At 25.5% G+C, this 22,196-nt stretch overlaps 1 protein-coding gene across 1 annotated transcript in view; it reads right to left on the bottom strand.

Moving 5' to 3' along the window:
* Positions 1 to 22,196, bottom strand: part of LOC100208908 (2-aminoethanethiol dioxygenase) — a 48,877-nt gene that overhangs the window by 13,494 nt on the left and 13,187 nt on the right. The window contains exons 3-8 of the mRNA XM_065807467.1: positions 20,451 to 20,504; positions 12,039 to 12,067; positions 11,867 to 11,969; positions 8,923 to 8,971; positions 2,722 to 2,778; positions 88 to 155 (exon numbers count right to left, since the gene is read on the bottom strand). Coding sequence (XP_065663539.1) covers positions 88 to 155; positions 2,722 to 2,778; positions 8,923 to 8,971; positions 11,867 to 11,969; positions 12,039 to 12,067; positions 20,451 to 20,504 — 360 coding nt within the window. The remainder of the gene's footprint in view (positions 1 to 87; positions 156 to 2,721; positions 2,779 to 8,922; positions 8,972 to 11,866; positions 11,970 to 12,038; positions 12,068 to 20,450; positions 20,505 to 22,196) is intronic.

The raw sequence follows: 22,196 nt of genomic DNA, 5'->3' as shown, positions 1-22,196 counted from the left end.
AAACAATTTGGTAAGTTCTTCAGTACTTTTCAGTAAAAAAATATAAATTTAAACAATTTTTAACATAGTTAACAAAACATAACTCACTCATCTAAGTTTAGTTTTTCTTCCAAGTTTAATATTTCATTGTATTCTTTCAATTTTTCTAAATCAATCTGAAAATTTGAAAATACAGTAAACTTTACAAAAATAAATAAGGTAGTAGTGCAGTGGTAAAGGGTAGGTGAGAAGTTAGCGAAGCATAAGTAAGAAGTTAGTAAAGAGTAGGTGAGGAGATTTGAATTCCTCACAACTTCTCTGGTAGTATTGTAACTTTTGATAGCAATACTATCTGAGTAAGTTGAACATGCAGTGTTCTTGTTCCTCAAGACTTTAGGTGTCCCTCAAGACCTTGAACATTTAATGAGTCACTAATATTATCAAAAAATTTTTTTTTTAGTTTTTCAAGTATTTCATGTTGTATTTTAAATAAAGCAAATGTATATGAAAACTTTAAACATGATACTTAAATTAAATCAAAGTTAATATATTGATTTTAACGCTTAAAAAATGATTTAAATTAACTAAAAATGAAAAAGTGCTTTTACCAACTTATTTTAACAATACTTTTTTTTCAATAACTTTTTTTTTATAATATAATTATAAAAAAAAGTTATTGAAGTAATCATTTTTGAACTTTTCATATGACTTCTCTTCATTTGAGACCCAACACATTTGAAAAACCTTTTTTTTTCGATAATATTACAGACTTGTTAATTGTAAAAGGACCCCTGAAAATATTTTTTATTTAGTTTAAATTAAAATTTATTAATAGAATTCAAATTTCATCAAAAAACTTTTTGGGGTTTTGAAGAGGTGAACATGTAAAGTTTACTACCCCCTCAATTGGAAAGAGTGTTGTTTAAATTGCAAATCATTGGCTCAGACAAAATTTAAAGATTTTAAAAAAACCTCCTAATATACTCATAAAATGTATATAATGCTTCAGCACACAAAATAAAAAATAAAAAGGTAGGCGGCCAATTTGACCAGCTAGCACATAGAATTGGCGGTCAACTATTTTTAATGGCCGGTCAATTAACAAAAATTTTTTTCAGTGTTTTGTTTTTTGTTTCATAATACTTACAGAACTTTGTAAATAAATAATACTTTATGCTTTAAAGCAATTAATTTCAATAATATCTTTTATCAACAATAACTTTTTTTTAACAAAAAGTTTTAAGGTAAATAACTAATGTTCCAAATAACAGTTTGAGATAATGTTTGTCTAAAATAGCTCACATGGACAGATTAAAAATGGAGTTTTGATTAAAAAGGAAGGTTTGTCAACATCAAAGTAATTTTAGATGTTTAATATTTTAGTACATTTAACTTTTAATTTACTTGTTTAATTTTTTTATATAGTATAATTAAACTTTTATAAAATTGTTATATAAATATAAGAAAGTTTTAATTTAAAAAGATTTTTGTAAATCTTTATCCATCTCCCCCTAATGCTTTACGGCGCACAATGATGCTCTTAATTTTTAAATTTTATTGCTTAGTGATCCTTATAGAAACCAAATGTAGAAGAAAAAAATGTAGAAGAAAAAAAATGTAGGCGTAGAAATTATAAAACTTTAGCAAGCGATGATGATGATGATGATGATGATGATGATGATGATGATGATGATGATGATGATGATGATGATGATGGTGATGATGATGAAGTTTAATCTAGCGCAATAGTTTATTTTTAACACAAAAAAAAATTAAAATAATTGACACTGAATATTTAATATTAGAAGTGCATTGTTTTATAAAATGCTTTGTTTTTAAAATAAAAATTACTAATGCTAATCGTTTTCTTGATAACTCAATAGATATGCGCAAATGACAATTATAGTTTATTTAAACTGTTATACAGGTTAATAATGTTCATTCATCACAAATGGTGACAAAATCTTTTTAGGTGAAAACTTTTTCAAGTGAAAAGATGTTTTTTAAAAAGATTTAAAAAAAAAAAATCAAACAAAATTTAAGAGAAGAAAAATTAAAGAGAAAAAAAAAATCACTTTGAAGAAGAGTGTTTTTAATTAACAACAGAAAATGAAGATAAAATAAAAACTTTAACCAATTATATAAATGGCAACCATAAATTTTACTGCGAAGTGAAACTAAAAATGTGTAAAAAATAAAGATATGGATTATGTCATATATTTTGAGTTAACTTTTGATTATTACATTAAAACTATTTTTAAAAATCAATTAGCAATATTTGTTATATAAATATATGAAAAATTTAATTGTTATATAAATATAATAAAATTTTAATTTAAAAAGATTTTTGTAATTCTTTACCCCCTTAATGCTTTACAATGCACAACGATGTTCTTATTTCTTTGTTATGAAGCACATGTTCTTAATAACAAAGCATTAAGGGGTAAAGAGTTACAAAAAATCTTTTTAATTTAAAATTTTATTATATCTATATAAAAATTTTATAAAAGTTTAATAATATCATATAAAAATATTAAAAAAGTTAATTAAAAGTTAAATGTAGAAAAATATTAACCATCTAAAATTACTTTGATGTTGATAAATCTTCCTTTTTAATTGAAACTCAGTTTTTAATCATTTGAGCTATTTTAGACTAACCTTGTTTCACTAATTAGCATAAAATCGCTTTAAAACTAAAAACATAAATTTCAAAATAAAAAAATCTAAAAAAATAAAAAATACCTCAGGATGTTCTGAAACTGTTAGTTCTCTGAAATAATGACAATCAGTCTTATAATCCTTAAAAAAAAATAAACACTCTTATCATTTGATAGATATTTAATAAAAAATATTAACCATCAAATGAGATTAATGATTAATAAAATAATGCTCCATCTAAAAACAGTTTTAAATTTATTAACTACAATTTTACCCATATATTATACAAACGGTGTAACAAGATCAAACAGTAGTCACATTTTATTAGGTTCTGGTACATTATTAAGTTAAGTGCTATTATACATTGAAGTTTTATTTAAATTGTGTATAAAAATTTTTTGTACGCATGCTGTAAAGTAATTACACATAATTGCTTACATACAGTAGTAGATATATTAATAAATGGTTAATATAAACATTAACTTAAATTAAAAATAATTACTGAAGAGGACCCAACATTGAGCCTTGTGGGAACCTACATTATATTGTGAGTTTATTTGTCTGAAGACGATCATTAATAGATATAGACTGTTTTCTATTTCTATTATGTTTTCATTTCACAACTTAGTGAACCATTTGTAATGTTTTTGCAATACTCCATTATATTTTACTTTCTCTAATAAAATCTAATGGTTTATGGTATTGAATGCTTCTAACAAGGTTAAAAATATACCTAACTTAAATTGATTATGAGAAGTTCTGTTGATAACTTCAAAAATATACCTAACATAAATTTATTATTAGAAGCTCTCTCTCTGTTGATAACTTCAACTGTACCCTTTTGTGCTGGTTAGTTGAAAGTTGGCCAATTTTCACTTTAATTTGTCATTTTTTCATTGTATAGTTGTAAAGTAATTTGATTAAAAACCATGGTTACAATAAAGAAAATTGTCTTTATTCAAAAATGCAAATAGTCTATTATACATGACACACACAAGGATTTTTGAAAATACTGGTAACATCGTTATGGTGACACCAATGTCTATCATATGTTATTCGATTTCTATTTCCTGTTTTAAAAATTGGGTGTAAAAGCTGCTACTTTCTTTTTATAAGAAAAAACATGTTTTCAGTGATTTGTTTAAAATTATAACTTCTTTAATAGATTTATAGCAGGATATCTTAACCTGTGGTCTTTGGACCCCCCGGAGGTCTACAGTTCTAGGGGTCCATGTAGCAGGCACAGATTTTTAAAAAATTATAGGGTGGATCTTTGATTTTGAATGGGAAAATTTTTTTATTTTCAATTTATAGCAATTGTTGATAGCAAGATTTGTGGAGTCCAATATCATAAAATGAAGTTTGTTTTTGTAAAAAAATAATTTTATAATTAAAAAATAATTTTATAATTAAAAAATAATTTTATAATTAAAAAATAATTTTATAATTAAAAAATAATTTTATAATTAAAAAATAATTTTATAATTAAAAAAATAATTCTATAATTAAAAAATAATTTTATAATTAAAAAATAATTTTTTTTGTAAAATTAATTTTAGACAGTAAAACTAGTGTGTGGAAGAGATCAAAGAAAGAAAACTTAAGCCTTTGTCAAAGATGTCAACCATTCTAGAATAGTTAAAATGTCTTCCAACATTATGCAGCAGGTAATTAATAAACTGAACTCTAATGTATCACTGGGTAGCCAACTGAAAAAAATGTATCACAGAGTAGCCAGCTCTTGGTGTTTGTACATCTAGAAATACATGAAGTGTTTCTAGAACAAACAAAAGTATGAAGGAAGGGTTTCTCTTTTGCAAACTTTTGGAAACTACAAAAGCAACTTTTTATTTTTAGCATGATAAAAAATTCTCGCTAAATACGAATTGGAACATATGACATTGATTGAAAGAATATTTTTGGCAGTTAGTGATGAACAGATGGAGCATCTGCAGATGAACAGATGAAGTACCTGCAGATGAAAAGATGGAGCACCTGCCATGCTTAGAAACACTCCTGGTTTTGCAGCATTGATCAAAAAAAAGTTTCCTAATGTCACAATAACTCATTGCTTCTTACACCAATATGCATTAGCATCAAAAACTTTGCCTACTTTCATGAAAGGAATTATGCTCAAGTGTGTCAAAATACTTAACTTCATAAGAGCCACAGCTTTGATTTGAAGTTTGAAAGTTTGAGTACCCAAGAACCTACCAAAGAAAAATAAAAAAACTATTACCTGCAGGTGCTGCTTAAAATCTTTTTTTGTTTAAAGACAGACTAAATTGTGCAAATCGTGATGTAAACAAGCTTGCATCAACCCATCAAGATCAAGTGACACCACAAAAAAATTTCCGAAAAAATACCTTCAGGCCAAGTTTGATTCCCTAAGAAAACATCTTTCTAATTTGTTTGTTACTTCAGACATTTTTGATACAACAAAAAGCAAAACCTCAGAGTCAAAAAGACCTTTGGTATATTGCAAAGACTTGGTTAAACTGAAAACTTTATTTGAGATAAGGGGATGAGAATACTATCTGAGATGAAGGGCACAGGATCAGACTATTTGAAGCTTTTGAAGCTGCTGGAGCCAAAAACAACAAGAGAAAGGGACTACAAAAATATCATTCATGCTGTTACTATATTTCTAAATTAAAACCCTTTTACTTTTTTGAATCTTGAAAACTTTCTTTGAAAAAAAAACACACAAAGATTTTTTTAGCATTCAAACAAAAAAAACCTTTATATTTATGCAATTAAAAAAGCAGAACACCTCAGTATCCATAATCCCAATCAGCCTTATTTTAAATTATTATACTTGACTTAATCATAGATAGTGCACAGCATCCTAGTGCACAGCATCCTAGTTCTATGCAGTTGCCTCTGTTCTGTTAGTTAATCCAAAGCAAAGGTTATAAGTAAAAGCAATATGTAGTTTAAACAACATAAATTAAAATTTTTTGTATTTATTGCTGTGTTATTATGTAACAGGCAACATTTAACTTTTTAATGCGAGTTACATCAAAATTAATAAAGTAGAAGTAGAAAATCACTTGCTTTCATTAACATTCGATGCAAGGTGTTTGCAAATGGCGGATGTGTCTATCTAACGGTTGATAGGAGAAGAAAAAAAGAAAAGAAGAAAGAAATTATTTTGAATTAAAAGAATAAAACTTATCAATATAAAAGAAGATAAAAGCATTTGCAAACTATATATAAAATTCAAAAAGTTAACTTCTAATCTTTTGTTTAAAAAAAATTACTTAAGTTATAAATTATTTAATTAATAAGTAACCAATTAAATAAAGTCTATATTGAATGCGACGGATTATACCTGCTTACAGATAAAAAAGCAACAAAGAAATTCGAATTTAGAAAAAGTACTTTTAATTATTTCCCATCCATCAGTGAGTCAAAAGAAGAAGAATTAATGAAGATTAAGAATTTACGGTTACATTTGAAGTTAACTTTTTTTTTTATTTTACTGTTTTTTCTTTTCTCTTTTTTTTTTAGCTCATTCAATTTATTTTCTTTACATATCTACTTTATCATATTATTAATTACATTATTATTAGCTATATAACTGTATAATTGTATATTTTATTATTAAGCGTTAGTCATATTTATAGTATTTATATTTTTATTATACATTACTACTACTACTACTTTTGTTATTACTGTCGCTATTGTTATTATTATTGCTATTTTTGTGATTGTTATTATTATTATTGTTGTTATTATTGTTATATTGTTAATATTATCTGTTATTGATGTTATATTGTTAATATTATCTGTTATTATTGTTATATTGTTAATATTTTTATCATTAACTTCATTATTGTTATATTATTGTATAGTTACTACTATTGTTATATTGTTTCTGTTGCAATAATCTTATTAATATCAATATCTTTATTTTTAAATAAATTTCTACTTATCATGTCTACACTCTGCAAAATTTGTAATAAAATTATTCGTGCTAATCATCATTCACTTCAATGCAACCACTGCCTAAGTTCAATCACCAAAAAATGTAGTTCATTAAATAATAATGATTTTAGTTTATTAAAAAACTTTTCCATGAATTATTGCCTCTGTGTTACATGTTGCAACAGTATTTTTCTTGCTAATGATATTTCTTCAGTACTTTCTAAACTATATAATCTCTCATTCGCTACTGGTATATTCCCTAATATTTTAAAAACTGCATCTGTTAAACCAATCCATAAAAAGGACTCAAAACTTGACTGCAATAACTATAGACCAATATTATTATTATCAAATATCAGCAAAATTCTTGAAAAATTAATGTATTCTCCTATCTACCACTTTCTTGATAATTTTAAGTGTCTCTACGGCTGCCAGTTTGGATTTCGTTTAGAACATTCTACCTCCCATACACTTATTAGCATTACTGAAATGATTTGTGGTGCAATTGATAGTGGTTCTTTTGCTTGTGGCGTCTTTATTGATCTCCAAAAAGCATTTGATACAGTTGACCATAAAACTTTAATTGAAAAATTGTATCATTATGGTATACGGGGTATCGTTAATGATTGGTTTTCATCCTATATTAACAATCGTACTTAGTTTGTCTCAATTAATGGGTTTCAATCCACAACTAAAGTTACTAAGCATGGTGTCCCACAGGGTTCTATTCTAGGACCTTTAATGTTTTTAATATATATTAACGATCATTTCACTGGCGACACTAATCTTCTATGCATAAATAAATCACTCACGCAGCTTTGTAAAAAAGTTAATTCAGATCTCCATCATTTGTGTCATTGGTTAAATAGTAACCGCCTTTCCCTAAATATCAATAAAACTGAATTTATTATTTTTCACCCCCTAAAAAAAAAGATTGATAGCAATAATGTGAAAATTAGAATTAATGGTAAAAGACTTTTCCTATCTAAATATATAAAATACCTCGAACTATTTCTTGACAAAAACCTATCATGATACTATCAACTAATTCAATTAAATAAAAAACTCTCACGTGCCAATAGTATGCTGTCATTAACATGACACTATTTCCCCTAACATGTTCTAATATCAATTTACTATTCCTTGTTCTCCTCACATCTAAGTTATTGTTGCACTGTTTGGGGTCAAAAAGGTAGTTTTCTATTACATCGTATAAACAGTTTACAGCGCACTTCCTTAAGATATATGACACTTTCTCCTTTACAATCTAAAATTTCAAGATCTTGTAAAGCTTTATAATTGTCTCTTTGTGTTTGATTTTCTTCAAAATAAACTACCAAATTCGTTTGATAATTTTTTTATTAAAACAAGTGACACACACAAATATTACACTCGAAATACTGAAAATTTTAACTTGCACACTTCCCTTTTTAATTCTTTGCAATTGTTATGTTTATTTTAATAATTTCTGTCGTAGTTATAAACTTTACTATCATTATTTTTGCCATAGTTTTTATCATTAGTTATAATTTTTAGTAAAGTTATCATGATATAGTTACTATTTTTAATGTTTTTTTATCCACATTATTATTAATATTATTATTATTTTTATTATATTATTATTGCAATTATTAATATTATCTTTATTTATTAGTGCTTTATTTTCCTTTCTTTCTTTTTTCTTTTTTTTTTCCCTCTTTATTTTATTTTAAATTCTTTTATGTTTTATTTATAGTTTTTTTTTGTTTTTTTTTAGGTGTCACTCCATTGACTAGTTTTTAACTATATGAGCAACACCTAACCTTATTTATGTGAGTTTATAAAATATTATTGTAAATTGTCATGTTTTATGGTTACATAAATGGAATTAACTGGAATTAACTAAAAGTAATTCATTATTTCAGGGTTACCCTATTACCTTTTTTAAATTAAAAATCTACTTGAGTTTACATATTGGTATTTACATAATTTTATATCTAAATTTAGTTACTAGTATTATCAGTTAATTAAAAAAATAACTACTCTAGGTATTATATTTAAGAAATATTTAAAATAATTAAAAATTATATGTAATATATAGTTTACAAAATGTAATAGTTACAACTACTCAATATATTTAATAGATATAAGGTTTAAATTTTTGTTTATATTTTATATTTCAATGTTATAAAACCTATAGTTTTACATTAAAAAATTAATTGGCTTCAAACCAATTAAACCAAAACTTCTAACTCAAATATCAAATATTTGTAAACTTTCAAAGACATTAAATGTTATTAAAATTAAAACTTGAAAAAATTATTTACATATAAAATATAAACCTTTTCTCTGTATTATAAAAATAAAAAAGTGCACCTTTGTTCTGTATGGTGGTGCAAGAATATCAAAGAATGCAGCTGGACCACTAAAATAAAAAAATAGAAATATAATAAACTATTTTTATTTAACATGTTCAACAAATATTGATTGTATTTACATAAATATAATAAATATTGTATATTTCAAGTGTACTGGTATATATATCACAACTGGACTTCACCGGAGTCTGAAAAACTATTTTAGTTGAGCATAAGCCAAAAAGTGCAATAAAAAGTGTACCTATTAATTTAGAAAGCTAGAAAAAATTTAAAAAAGGTAAAGCTTTTTTCTTTAATTGATAGATTGCCTGCCCAAACCAAAACCCTCACTCAATATAGAAGCACTTATTGCATGTTCTATCTATTGTCAGTTGATGCAGCAGCACTCCTTGCATTTTTACCTATTTGTCATTCAATGTAGCAAAACTCCTGGCACACTCTACCTATATGTTAGCCATATTAGCAGCACTCATTACATGTTCTCCCTATTTGACAGTCAATGTAGCAGCACTCATTGCATGTTTTACCTATTTGTCAGTTGATGTAGCATGTACTAAAATGGTTTTTAAGACTTTAGAGTGGTCCATTGTGGTCCAGCGTAGTTTGGCGCAGTCCGATGTAGTATTCATATACACCAGTATTCGTTTTCGGGCCACAATTTCAGATCAACTCAATATCTAAATTTATGACTTTAAAAAATTAAAGACTTTTTGACAACTTTATAAATTTTGACAACTTGTTGTTTGTGGTTGCTGTTGTTGTTTTTTTTTTTTATCAACATCTTTACAAAGCTGCAAGCAACCACTATTAAAGTTGGAAGTTACTGAAAGAGAAAAAATGAAGTTTATAGAGCAAGATAACAATTAACAGACAACTTATAAGATTGCAAAAATTTCCAAAAATGTAAAGTATATAAGTAAAACCTTCATGAACTAAAAAAAGTATGATAATAGTAATACACCTCAACTTTTACATTTTTTTGTTGGCCATGTTAATTTTTGTTGGCAAAATAATAGTTATAAAATTCATTTTATTTCAAGATATTTTATGAAAGGAGGAACTTCAAAATGTAAGTTTTTAAAAATGTTTTTTTGCTACAAAAATTCTGGAAGGATTTAGATTATTTAGATGATTTAGATGTACAAGTCAAACGAATCTTAGAGAAGATACTGCAGATCTCAGATACTTACTGCATCTCAGCAAAGGTTAAAAAACAGGAGGAAACAAGTAAATAATTTTATTATAGAGATATATAGTTGGTAGAAATTATTTCTGATCGATATATATTTCCAACAAGTAATTGCAAAAGTTTGTAAGACAAAAAAACCAAATATCTGACAACAAAATATTTTAATTTTTTTTTTTTTAAATTCACTTCCTCAAGGCTGAGAAGGCCACTACAGACGAGGAGGCTACTTAAAAGTGGTTTTAACCCTCTTTCAACTCTTTAACTCTGAAACACGAACCTTGACAAACAAGGCTGCTGTGCCGAAAAATAAGTTGAGTGCGGTACTACCAGGGAAGTGGTGGGGATCGAACTTGGAACCTCTGGCTTATGAAGTGAGCTCTCTACCACTACACCACCACCGTGTGGTGCAGTGGTAGAGATATGGTGTACTGATAGTGGTAGAATATGGTGTATTGAAAATACAACAGGTATTAAATTTATCAACATTTTCTAAACTAACTGAATATATGAAAAATGTTAAGCTTGATAACTTAAATCTTTCAAAAGAATTTCCTTAAATGAAGTCACATCACTATTTTATACCATGTAATAATGGAAAGCTAGAAATTATAAGTATACTAGGTGATGCAGCATGCTGGAGTGTACCTTACATGTGTACCAGGTGATGCAGCATACCGGAATATTTAAATGTACCTTGCATGTGTGTATATTTAGAAGTGGTAAATTTGGACTGTGCAAGAAGTTGCAGATGTTTTAGATGTTTATGCAAAGTTTAAGCAAACAAGTAAACTTCAAATGGGGTGAAGACAAATGTTGAGTTTCTAAAGTAAATGTTTTAGCAAAAGTTAACACTCAAAATAAAAAACTCAAAAGAAAACACTCAAAAGTAAACACTCAAAAGTAAACACTCAAAAGTAAACACTTAAAAGTAAACACTCAAAAGTAAGCAATGTCAATCAACAAGTGGTTCTCAAACTTCTGAGAGTTTGAATTTGAGCGTTAATTATTTATTGGAAAATATAAGTTTTTTATGTAAGGATATACTAATTTAATTTTTGACAAATAAAAAATATAAATAAATAAAAATACAAGTTTTAAATATCCGTTTTAGTTATGTAAGCATATAACAAATTCAAATTCACAGAATTTAAGTTCAAAAAGTTTTGATATAAAGTTGAACTTTATCTCAATAACTACAAAAAATCTTCAAACTTATTGCTGCATTTCTTCTTGCTGTTCAAACTTATTGCTGTTCAAACTTATTGCTGTATTTCTTCTACTTACATAATTTTTTTAAATTTAAAAACCAGGTCAATTTTTACAAACCAGATAAAAAATTTCTGAAAAATCTGAGATTTTTTAGCAATTTGGCTTATTGTATATGAAATATATGATACAAAATAAACTTATATATAATCTAATATTTTTTTCAGAGCAATTACTTGTTTAAATTCTTTTTTCCTACAGCAATTACTTGAATAATCAAGTTTTTTCACAGAAATTATTTAAGTGTTTAAATTTTTTTTCCTACAGCTATTACTTGAATAATCAAGTTTTTTCACACCAATTATTTAAGTGTGTGACAATTTTATACATATTTTTACTTTTATCCTTATTTTATTTTATTTTTTTTGAAATTATTTTTATTCCAATATTTTAACTTTTATATGCATTAAATTTTATTTAATGTTTTAAATTAAATTAATTTTTTGAACATTAAACATTTAACATATTTCTGTATAATTTCACTTACTCTGTGGCTTTCATCGAATGATAGATGTCTCTGATTGGCAAAAAAAACTGAGATTTCGTATCTGCAGTAAGTATCTTCTCTGGGATTCGCTTGACTTGTACATCTAAATCATCTAAATAATCTAAATCCTTCCAAAAATTTTGAGCAAAAAAATATATCTTTAAAAACTTACATTTTGAAGCTCCTCCTTTCATAAAATTTCTTGAAATAAAAAAAAAATTCATAATTATTAATAGATAATTAATATTATTAATATATTATTAATAGATTATTAATGTTTATTAATAGATTATTATTATTTTTCTAACAGTAATCAGAAAAAGTTCAAAATCAGAGATCATCTAGGTCATATTTAAGAAATCTGTAAAACAATTTGCAAAAAAAAAATAAAAAAATACGGAATTTATTTTCCTCATAATTGTTTTAATTTTACTTTAAACTTTCTCAACTTTTTTTTTTTTTTTTGTATGACTTAAAAAGTTTGAAAACATATATATTGCAAAAATATATATTTAAACTTGTATTTACGGCAGACATTTTTGGAAATCTGGCAAAACTAAACATTGAAAGAAATATTCAAAATTTCGGACATATACAGAAAAAGATCTGCAAAAAATAATCATATAATTAACAAAATTGTATTAAAAAAACTGAAAGACCATCTTTTTTTTTTTTTACATTTGATAACTTTCAAACTAAAATTATCTTTTCTCCAGCTCTTGAAAATATATATACAATTGCATTCATATATAACCTAATATAATTATATAATAAAGTTTATAATTAGAACAAAGAGATACTCATAATACTAATATATCATATACTAATATCTATTATAAAAAATTATAATTTATTTTTTGTTTGACAGCTATTCATGTAAGTTAAAAATACTTCCATAAAAATACTTAGTTTACTATGTATTTGTATTACTTATAAATACATAATAAATGTATTTATAAATGTATTTATTGGCAAAAACTTGAGGAAAAAAGGACATTTTCTATTGACCAGCTTGTGATAGATTGTTTACTTCGATGACAATAAATAATAGATTTTCTTGATTTATGGTTTCCTGTGCCTTTTTAATGTATTTTGTTTGTATTTTTTTTTTTTATAAGTGACTTTTAATCTTATTAGGGTGTCAGTTGTAAAACTTATATAATAAATTAGTCAAGAAATAATAAATTAAAATTAGTAAATAAAAAGTATATAATATAAAATATTAAATCTAAAAACCAGTTTCCTAAACAAATTTGTTAAAATTTTTTCTGTATATTATTTTTAGTATATAAAGTATTTATTATTCCATCAAATAATATCACTGGTGGAATCTTCAACAAACTGATTTAAATTTGTGATGAACTTCTGATCTCAGTTGATAGTTTCTTTTATTCACTAATAATCCAATCGTCACATACTCAGTCTGTGTTGTAAAATCAGTAGTGAATCTTTTGACTATTCTTTTATGTGTTTTTACTTAACGTCACTACACACCACCGCCATATTTGTTACCTCATCAATATATTTGTGAAGTGCTGTGTATGTAATAATGCTCTACTTTTAAGGCGCAGGTGATAGTGTTGGAGGTTCAAGGCCTTCTCAGGAAAAAATTTTTTTTTGTAAATTTTAATGTTTTATTTTTAGGAGGTCATTATTTGTACTCTTAAACAAATAATGAACTCATTACATTGTCGCTCACATTATTTGTAAACTCATACAAATAATATTTACATAACAAAAACCTTATTTGTATACCGTAGTGTAGTCCTGTGGATGTGTTAGGTGTCTAATTTTGAGGTGCGGCTAAAAGGGTTGCGGGTTCAAATTTTTTCTTAGGGACCTCTTTTTTTAAACTTTAATGTTTTTTCATTAATTATGATTAAAAAAATGTTGGCATTATATTGCAGCTTATATATAGCCAATATTGTAAATTAATATTTGCTATATATGTGTGTATGTATATATATATATATATATATATATATATATATATATATATATATATATATATATATATATATATATATATATATATATATATATATATATATACACACACACACAGAGTTGTTAGCCCTTGGCCTTGGCCTGGGCTTATGGCTAAGACTGAGGCCTTGGCCTTGAAACTGTTGGCCTTGGCCTTGAACTGTTCACTTGGCCTTGATTGTTTTGGCTTTGGCCTTAAAAAAAATACATATTTTGTATTGATTGCATTGAATTCTGTGCATAACCTTGGTTTATTTTTACAAAATGTGGTTTTATTGTTACAGCACTTGCTACTTACAGTTTTGTTGATAATTGGCCTTAACGTAAGGCAAAAATTGAAGTGTCTGGTCTTGTCTTGAAAATGTTTGCATAGGCCTTGGCCTTGAAACTCCTAATCTTGGCCTTGATTTTAAAACCCTTGGCCTTGGCCTTGTCCTTGTAACTTTTGGCCTTAATCTTGACCTTATAAAATTTGGCCTTGTTAATAACTTTGTATTTCTGTATATATATATATATATATATATATATATATATATATATATATATATATATATATATATATATATATATATATATATATATATATATATATATATATCAAAATGTGGATATTTTCAGCCTTAAGTCAACATTTAGATAAAGATTGTACCAGCCTTGCATCGATGTTGCTTGCTACCAGGGAACTTAATCACAACTCTTCCTCTTATTTCTTGTAGTTTGAACACTGTTTAATAATAATATTATGACATAACAATAACAATACTACATAACAATAATTCTCATTGTTAAATACTGTAACTCATTGTAAAGACTAAAAAGTAAAAAATAAAATATAGCAAAAATATTTGCCTAAAAATATAATCTTTGCTGTACTAAAAAGCTGAAAATAAACTTTTAAATTTAATTCTTTTTAAATAGTTCAGTAAACTAAAGCTTAATAACTCTGTTTTAAAATGAACCTGGTGCAGACCTGTCAATCTTTAGTTGTGATGAGGAGAGGCTATGACTCTTGACATTTCTAAAGCTTTTAATAAAATTTGGCATGCTGGTCTCCTCCATAAGTTCTTTTATTATGGTTGCCAGGTAACATCTTCAAGATTATTGAATCATTTCATACCAATCGTAGTATAAAAGTTGACCTCAATGGACAGCACTCTTCTTCATTTCCTATAACTTCAGAGTTCCTCAAGATTCTATTATTATATTATTATATCATCGATCTCTCTGAAATTCTCACATCTAAGGTGGCATTGTTCACTGATGATACTATCATTTATTCTTGTCTTGATAAGAAGCCAACACAATACAGAGATGCAACCTTAGCAGATGCTAATTTTGCAATGGATTTGATATATGGTTTCCAAAAAAGATTGGAAGTAAGAGTCAATCCAAGAAGACGAAGGGTAGATGACTCATCAAGTACATCACCATTCATAAATATAGAAAGATCTAAATTATTACGCTTTCTTCTTACAGTGATCAGTCTCTTGTACCATCTACTAAAATTCATTCTCGTATTACTCATCTTAATTAAGTCTCATCCTTTTTCTGTGACTATTCCTAAGTGTTCCAAAAACTCTTATTCCTCTAGTTTTTTTCCTCGAACATAAGTTCTTTGGAATTCGCTTCTTTCATCTTGCTTTCTGGATTCATATAATTTGCAATGTATTAAGTATTCTGTCAATCATTATCTTGCTCTACAAACTTCATTTTTTCTATTCCAGTAATTTCCAACTCTAATAGTGGTTGCTTGCAGCCTTGTTAGAAGCAAAGATATTGATAAGAAAAAAAAAAAAAAGGTTACTTTTAATTTTGTGTAATGATTCAAAAGTTAAACTAGTCATTGAAGTGAAAGAAAGTTGAGACTACAGTTATTTTAAAGTCTTCCTCAAATTGTTTTTGCATTTTACAAACTTGTTCTTTTTTTCTAATATTTTAACTAATGAACTTTAAAAAGAAGATCAGAGTTGTTTTTGTAAAATAAATTCAATTTTTTAAATTAAAAAAAAAATGTTATAGAAAGAATTATAAATTTAAACTTATAACTTATAAACTTATAACTGTATAATATTATATATAAGAGTAATTCCATGTAAAAGGAGGAGAGTCAATACAGTCACCCCTCAGATTTTTTTGAAACTTTAACCAAAGATACCTTATAATGAAACATAAAAAAAGTTTGAACAAATCATAACTGTTCAAAAGCTATGAAATTTTGAAATTCAGCCTAAAACTTTTATTGACAAAGTCTTGTATGGATTTTGTAGTTTTACTGTTTAATTAATAATTTAAGATCTTGCAGAAGAATATGGCTAAAATTGGTTCTTCTTTTAAGGGTGGTGAACTTGAAAATGTAGAGAAAATAACGCAACTTAATTTTTTTAATGGTTATTTTTTGATTCTAAAATAGTTAGTCAAATTTTCTGTTCTGTTACTATGGTTACTATGAGTTGTGCTTTCACTTTCAGAGAGTTGCTGAAGTCTCATGGGTTAAATTTTTTTTAAATGAAATAAGATATCATTGACTATCTTGTTAAAAAAGATGGTTTTAGTCTCTTGAAACATAATAAAGATATGTCATTTTGGACATATCTTTATTATGAAAAAAAGTAATTTTTTGTCATTAAGACAAAAAAGTACTTTTTTTAGGCTCATTCTCTATTGCAGATTTAAATTTAAGTTTTAATGGAGCAACATGAATAAAAATTAGGACCTGACTATTTTTTGAAGGTGCTGAATCAAAAAATGAAAAAAAAATTCTAAAAATTTGTTAATGATTTTCAAATTTCAAATTTTTTGTTTTGTTACTGATGGGTTACATTTCACTCTTTTCTGGAGTTGCCTGACTCATTGTGAAATAAGACATTTTAGATCGGTCTCTGAAAGAATAAAAAAAATTATTCTGCTAAACATGCATATTTTTACTCAGTATTTTTGAAAGCATATATGGAAAATATAATTTCTTTATGTATTAATAATAATAATTTAACCAACATGTCTAATAACTAATTATTGTTTCAAAATATCGTGCAAAATTTTAGGTTGCTTTCTCAAGTTTAATGTTAAATTTATAAGTTTAAATGAGAAACTCAAATGCAAATTTTTTAAATACTTGCTTTTTGAAAAAAAAAAAATTTAAAAAGAAAAATGAAAAAGAATAAGCAAATATTCTAAAATTAATACTTATACCATTTAAACAATAATTATTGCTTAAATGGTATTTAAACAAATTATAATTTGTTTAAATAATGAAAATAAAAAAATTAGTAAACTTTCACTGACAAGATAAAAGCAGTTCAAATGAAGTTTCATATTCTTTTGAGATGTGGTACTAATATCCAGAAGATGTTGATGATGTTTTAACAAGAGAAATGACACTCATTCTTGGCACCTAACATTTATCATCCCAGTTAGGCCAGTAGTACTATTGACTTGGATAATGTGGATGATGAAACTTACCAAAAAAATCATCATTCTCTTTACCAACTTCTGAAACCATACAAAGCCAGTAAAATTTGTCTTATTTACAAAGTAGGTATCGTGAAATCATAAAATAATCAATACTAATAGTTTCGCATTTTTTGTTTATTGAGATAATTTGAGGAAATCGAATGTTAAATTAAAATCATCTTCATCAGGTATCCTTTTCATCTTTATAATTGAGAGAGAAGAACGAGGAGTACAAACTGATGAAAACTTCTTGTCCCAGGAAGGTTGCTTTTAAAAGTCTATTAGTAAGTTTGTTTCATACTAGCTCCATTTCTTCAGAAGAGACATCAAACATAATCCCACTAATTGATTTTTGACAGTATTTAAACATTGCTTGAGCAGACAATATTTTCACATGTGGTTGGGCTCTGCAAACTAGCAGTGACAACAAGCCTTTTTACAGTGTCACCTATTCGATTGTATGGAGATTTGCCATGGCTTGTTGCAAACAAAATCCAGATGCAACAAACAGAAAAATCTTTAGCATGGTGACAAAAAGCACTCAACAGCAATTTAACATTTTGTTGTATTGTATACGCACACAAACAGAATGTGTATTGTTTATACCAGCAAAGATGTCCCATTTAGGCCAAAAATTACAAAGTTTTGAGAATCCAAACTTACATTGTTTTTTTTATTATTAACTTTATCTTATATGCTGCATAGAGCTCCTTTAAGTTATACAAAAGCAATTTTTTTGACATGTTTTTTTTTCCAATACTAACATATTTTTTCTTACCTTGCATTTGCCTTGAATACTCATTATCACAGCTTTACAAGTTCTATTACATTTTTGCTGATTTGATGTTGAACTACTACAGAGTATGCTATGTCTTTTTGGTATCATAAAAATATTGCATTTTGAATTTTGCATTTGGAAACTGAAAACTCTCTTGCTGCTTTTCTGATAGACCAAGATCATGGGGTAAATGTTAAAATTTGAAGTTACTGCCTTCAGTTATTCAGAAAGCAACAACTTCAATCATTGTTACAGTTTTCAAAAGTTTTCAATGAAAGTAACTTTCAAATTGTGTAATGTATAGAGTCATGTATTAATTACAATGTTTGTTGAACAGACAAAACTGGCATTTAGATGCAAGTTTGGAGATGAGAATCCCAGTCATAAGCAGATTTGTCAAAAAATGTTGTTTTCTTATCCTTGCATTATTTAAAAGACAAACATTTCAAATTGAATATATTTAGATATTGTTTAAACTTCACAGAATATAAGGAAATTATTTTTGAAAAAAATACATTTAAAAAAATAAATAATTTAAACAAGATCAAAACTTGATTTAAAATTTAAAAATTCATCATAAAATATTATTTTGTTTAATAGTTATGGTACAGTAAAAATTTACAAGCTCCCTTATATTGGTGAGATTAAAACTGTTTTGGTAATAACATATACATGATAGGTGATTTTTTGATAAAACTTAAAATCAGTTGATAAATTTTTTTAGATCTTATGCTAATATACAGTAATTTCAAAGTTTATTCCACCAGATTAGTTCAAAGTTTATTCCGCCAGGTTAGAGTCAACAATGCTGAATTATTATGTTACTTTTTTGTTCACAGGTTCAACACAATTTTTGAGCAAATCAAAAAAAAATCAAAACATCTATATATGATACCTGTATAAACATAAAAAATAAAAAAATACTTAAATTCACATTCTAAAAGTTATAAATTTTATCAAACTTTTTTCAATATTTGCAATTAACGACGTTTATAAAAAAAGTTTATATACATTTATAAAAAAAGGGCGTATATATATATATAAATATATATATTTATATATATATATATATATATATATATATATATATATAAATATATATAAATATATGTATATAAATATATATATGTATAAATATATATATATAAATATATATAAATATATATATGTATATATATATACATATATATATGTATATATATATTTGTATATATATATATATATATATATATATATATATATATATATATATATATATATATACATATATGTATATATATATATGCAGTGCTCAAAGTGAGGTTGGATGCCATCCCGCCACCTTTTTATAAAGTATAAACCATCCCGGCGACTTTTTATAAATCTCTATATATAACAATGATAAGGCAGAAGGTATTTTTAATTTGCCGAATACCATTCCATTACTTTTTTTTCTCCACTTCGAGCACTGTGTATATATATATATATATATACATATATATATATATATATATATATATATATATATATATATATATATATATATATATATATGTATATATATATATACACACATATATATGTATATATATATATATATGTATATATATATATATACACATATATATGTATATATATATATATATATATATATATATATATATATATATATATATATATATATATATATATATATATATATATATATATATATATTGTTTAATCTTACAAATAGGTAAAAAAACATCAATTATCAAAATAAATATGTCCGCCATATTTCTAATACCCAACCCACTTGTTATATTCTAAGAAATAATATGTCTATAACATGTATTTACCTTGTGAATTTTTTTTTCTTTAATGTTAAACATGTTTTTTAACTTTTGTTCACCAATATTTACATCTTAAATATGTATTTAAATTTATAAATATATAGTTTTTTAATTTAGTTTTTTTCAAAAAAATTGATTTTGCTGAAAATGATAAAGAAATGATAAGGTATTAGGATTTGTCAATGCATCTATTATCATTTAATATGAGATCTTTTAATATTATAAAACATAATAATAATAAAATAAAAAACTTTATAATTTGGCAATTAAAAATCATCATATAGCAATGTTCAATAACATAATTAGCAATATAGTATTAAATTAATTTGATATTGCTATTAAGTGCACTAAGTTCTCGAAGTGCACAAAATGGTTTAAGTGCACTTTGAGAATTTAGCTCGTTTAGAGCATTTAGTGCATTTAGAGAACTTTAAAACTTTTGATAACACTAGCTCAACTAAATGATTTTAAAGATAGCAAAACTACAAAATATAACTTTTAGTTAATTGCAAAGTCTAAAGTAATGACTTTTTAATCAAATCATTAAAAAAAAATTAACCTTGACTGTAGACCTTCAAAAGAAGTCAGCTTTATTGATCCGTAAAGTACCTTACTAAAAAAAGACATTTTATCCTTTTTCGAAATTTTGGAATTTTCAATGTTTCCTTAAATTTAAAACATACAAATTAAAAAAACATAATCATAAAATGTCTCAAATAAAATTTTGTACATTATAATATATATATATACAATAATATATATATATATATATATATATATATATATATATATATATATATATATATATATATATATATATATATATATATACAATACTATTATACGTATTATATACAATATATATTGGCATAATTATTTTGCACAGAATAGTTTATTCAAGTAGTTACATTAGGCACATCTCATTTTAATCCATAACTATGCAGTCTCTGCCAATCGTTGTCTGCATGAAAATGATTACAATATTGTTAACATAAAACTATATTAGTAAATAACATATCTACGTATTAGTAATAATGGTTAATTGGAATTTCCATGTTGTCAATGGCCTCTTTTGAGAAAGAATAGTTTCCGCTTAGTTGGTTTTAGCGCACTAATCTTACAAACAACGCTAGAAGTGAAAATTGGAGGAGAATTTCCATGGTTAGCAATTTGACAGAAAAGATGCAATCTTATTCAACAATATAAGCTTCTCAACAATTTAAACCTAATTGATTAACACATAAAGTCTTGCAGCATAGCACTTAGAGCTTAACATCGAATCAGGTTTCATTGTCTAGAACTGCAAAGTCAGACATAAGTTTTTCAACAACCATGTAGTCAATGACTGGAATGCCAGATAATGTTATTGAGACAGCATCAGTTGATAAATTTTAACAACTACCAAACAATAATTACTGGACAATTTTCTGTAGTTACTATAGCTCATTATCTACCGTAAATGCCACACAAAAGTGGACAACATACGAGTTGGGTATAGACGCGTATACTCAGCTGATGATGAGTTTAACAAGGCTGTGGCTTTGTGTAACTTAATTAACCATGTATAAAAATTCAATTCCTACAAAAAGAAAATTTAAATAGAGAAATTTGGAAACCAGATTCTCAAGATAAGTAACTTTAAATAGAGAAATTTAGAAATCCAATTGTCAAGATAAGTAACTTTAAATAGAGAAATTTAGAAATACAATTCTCAAGATAAGTAACTTTAAATAGAGATATTTAGAAACCAATGAGAAAAATTATATTTTCAATATCAATTACAAGTCATTAATCAAAATTAAGTAAAAGTTAAAAATAATACTTGTATTGTCTTTTATGCTGGAAGAACTCAGCACATACACTTTTGCATACTTTTGTACATAAGCAAATTTTTGGGTGCAAAAATGCCCATATCCTATTCTATCCATTTATTTATTGTACTCTATTTATTTTTGATCCAAAAATAAAGAAGTGTAAATATGATAATCAGATATATTTATTATTGTAATGTAAATACCATTCTTAACCGCTGGTCTCAAATTAATTGCCAGTAGTGTATATACAATTTAAAAAATCACCCAGGTATTGAAAGTTTAATTCTATTAAGCCTGTTGTAGCTTGCTCTTAAAGGTTTCTAGGCAAAGATCCTAATTGCAAAGAAAGATCATGTAAAGATCCAAACCATAGCCATATATATTTTCTTTTGTAATGGATGCGTGAAAAAAGACTGGTTATGGAAAACTTCTCATTTTAGAGCTGCTATTAGGTAACAAACAATAGTTTGTAAATTGTAAATAAATAAATA

This window comes from Hydra vulgaris, chromosome 10 (assembly GCF_038396675.1).
Source record: "Hydra vulgaris chromosome 10, alternate assembly HydraT2T_AEP".
NCBI lineage: Eukaryota > Metazoa > Cnidaria > Hydrozoa > Anthoathecata > Hydridae > Hydra > Hydra vulgaris.
This window is presented reverse-complemented; position numbering and strand designations above follow the sequence as displayed.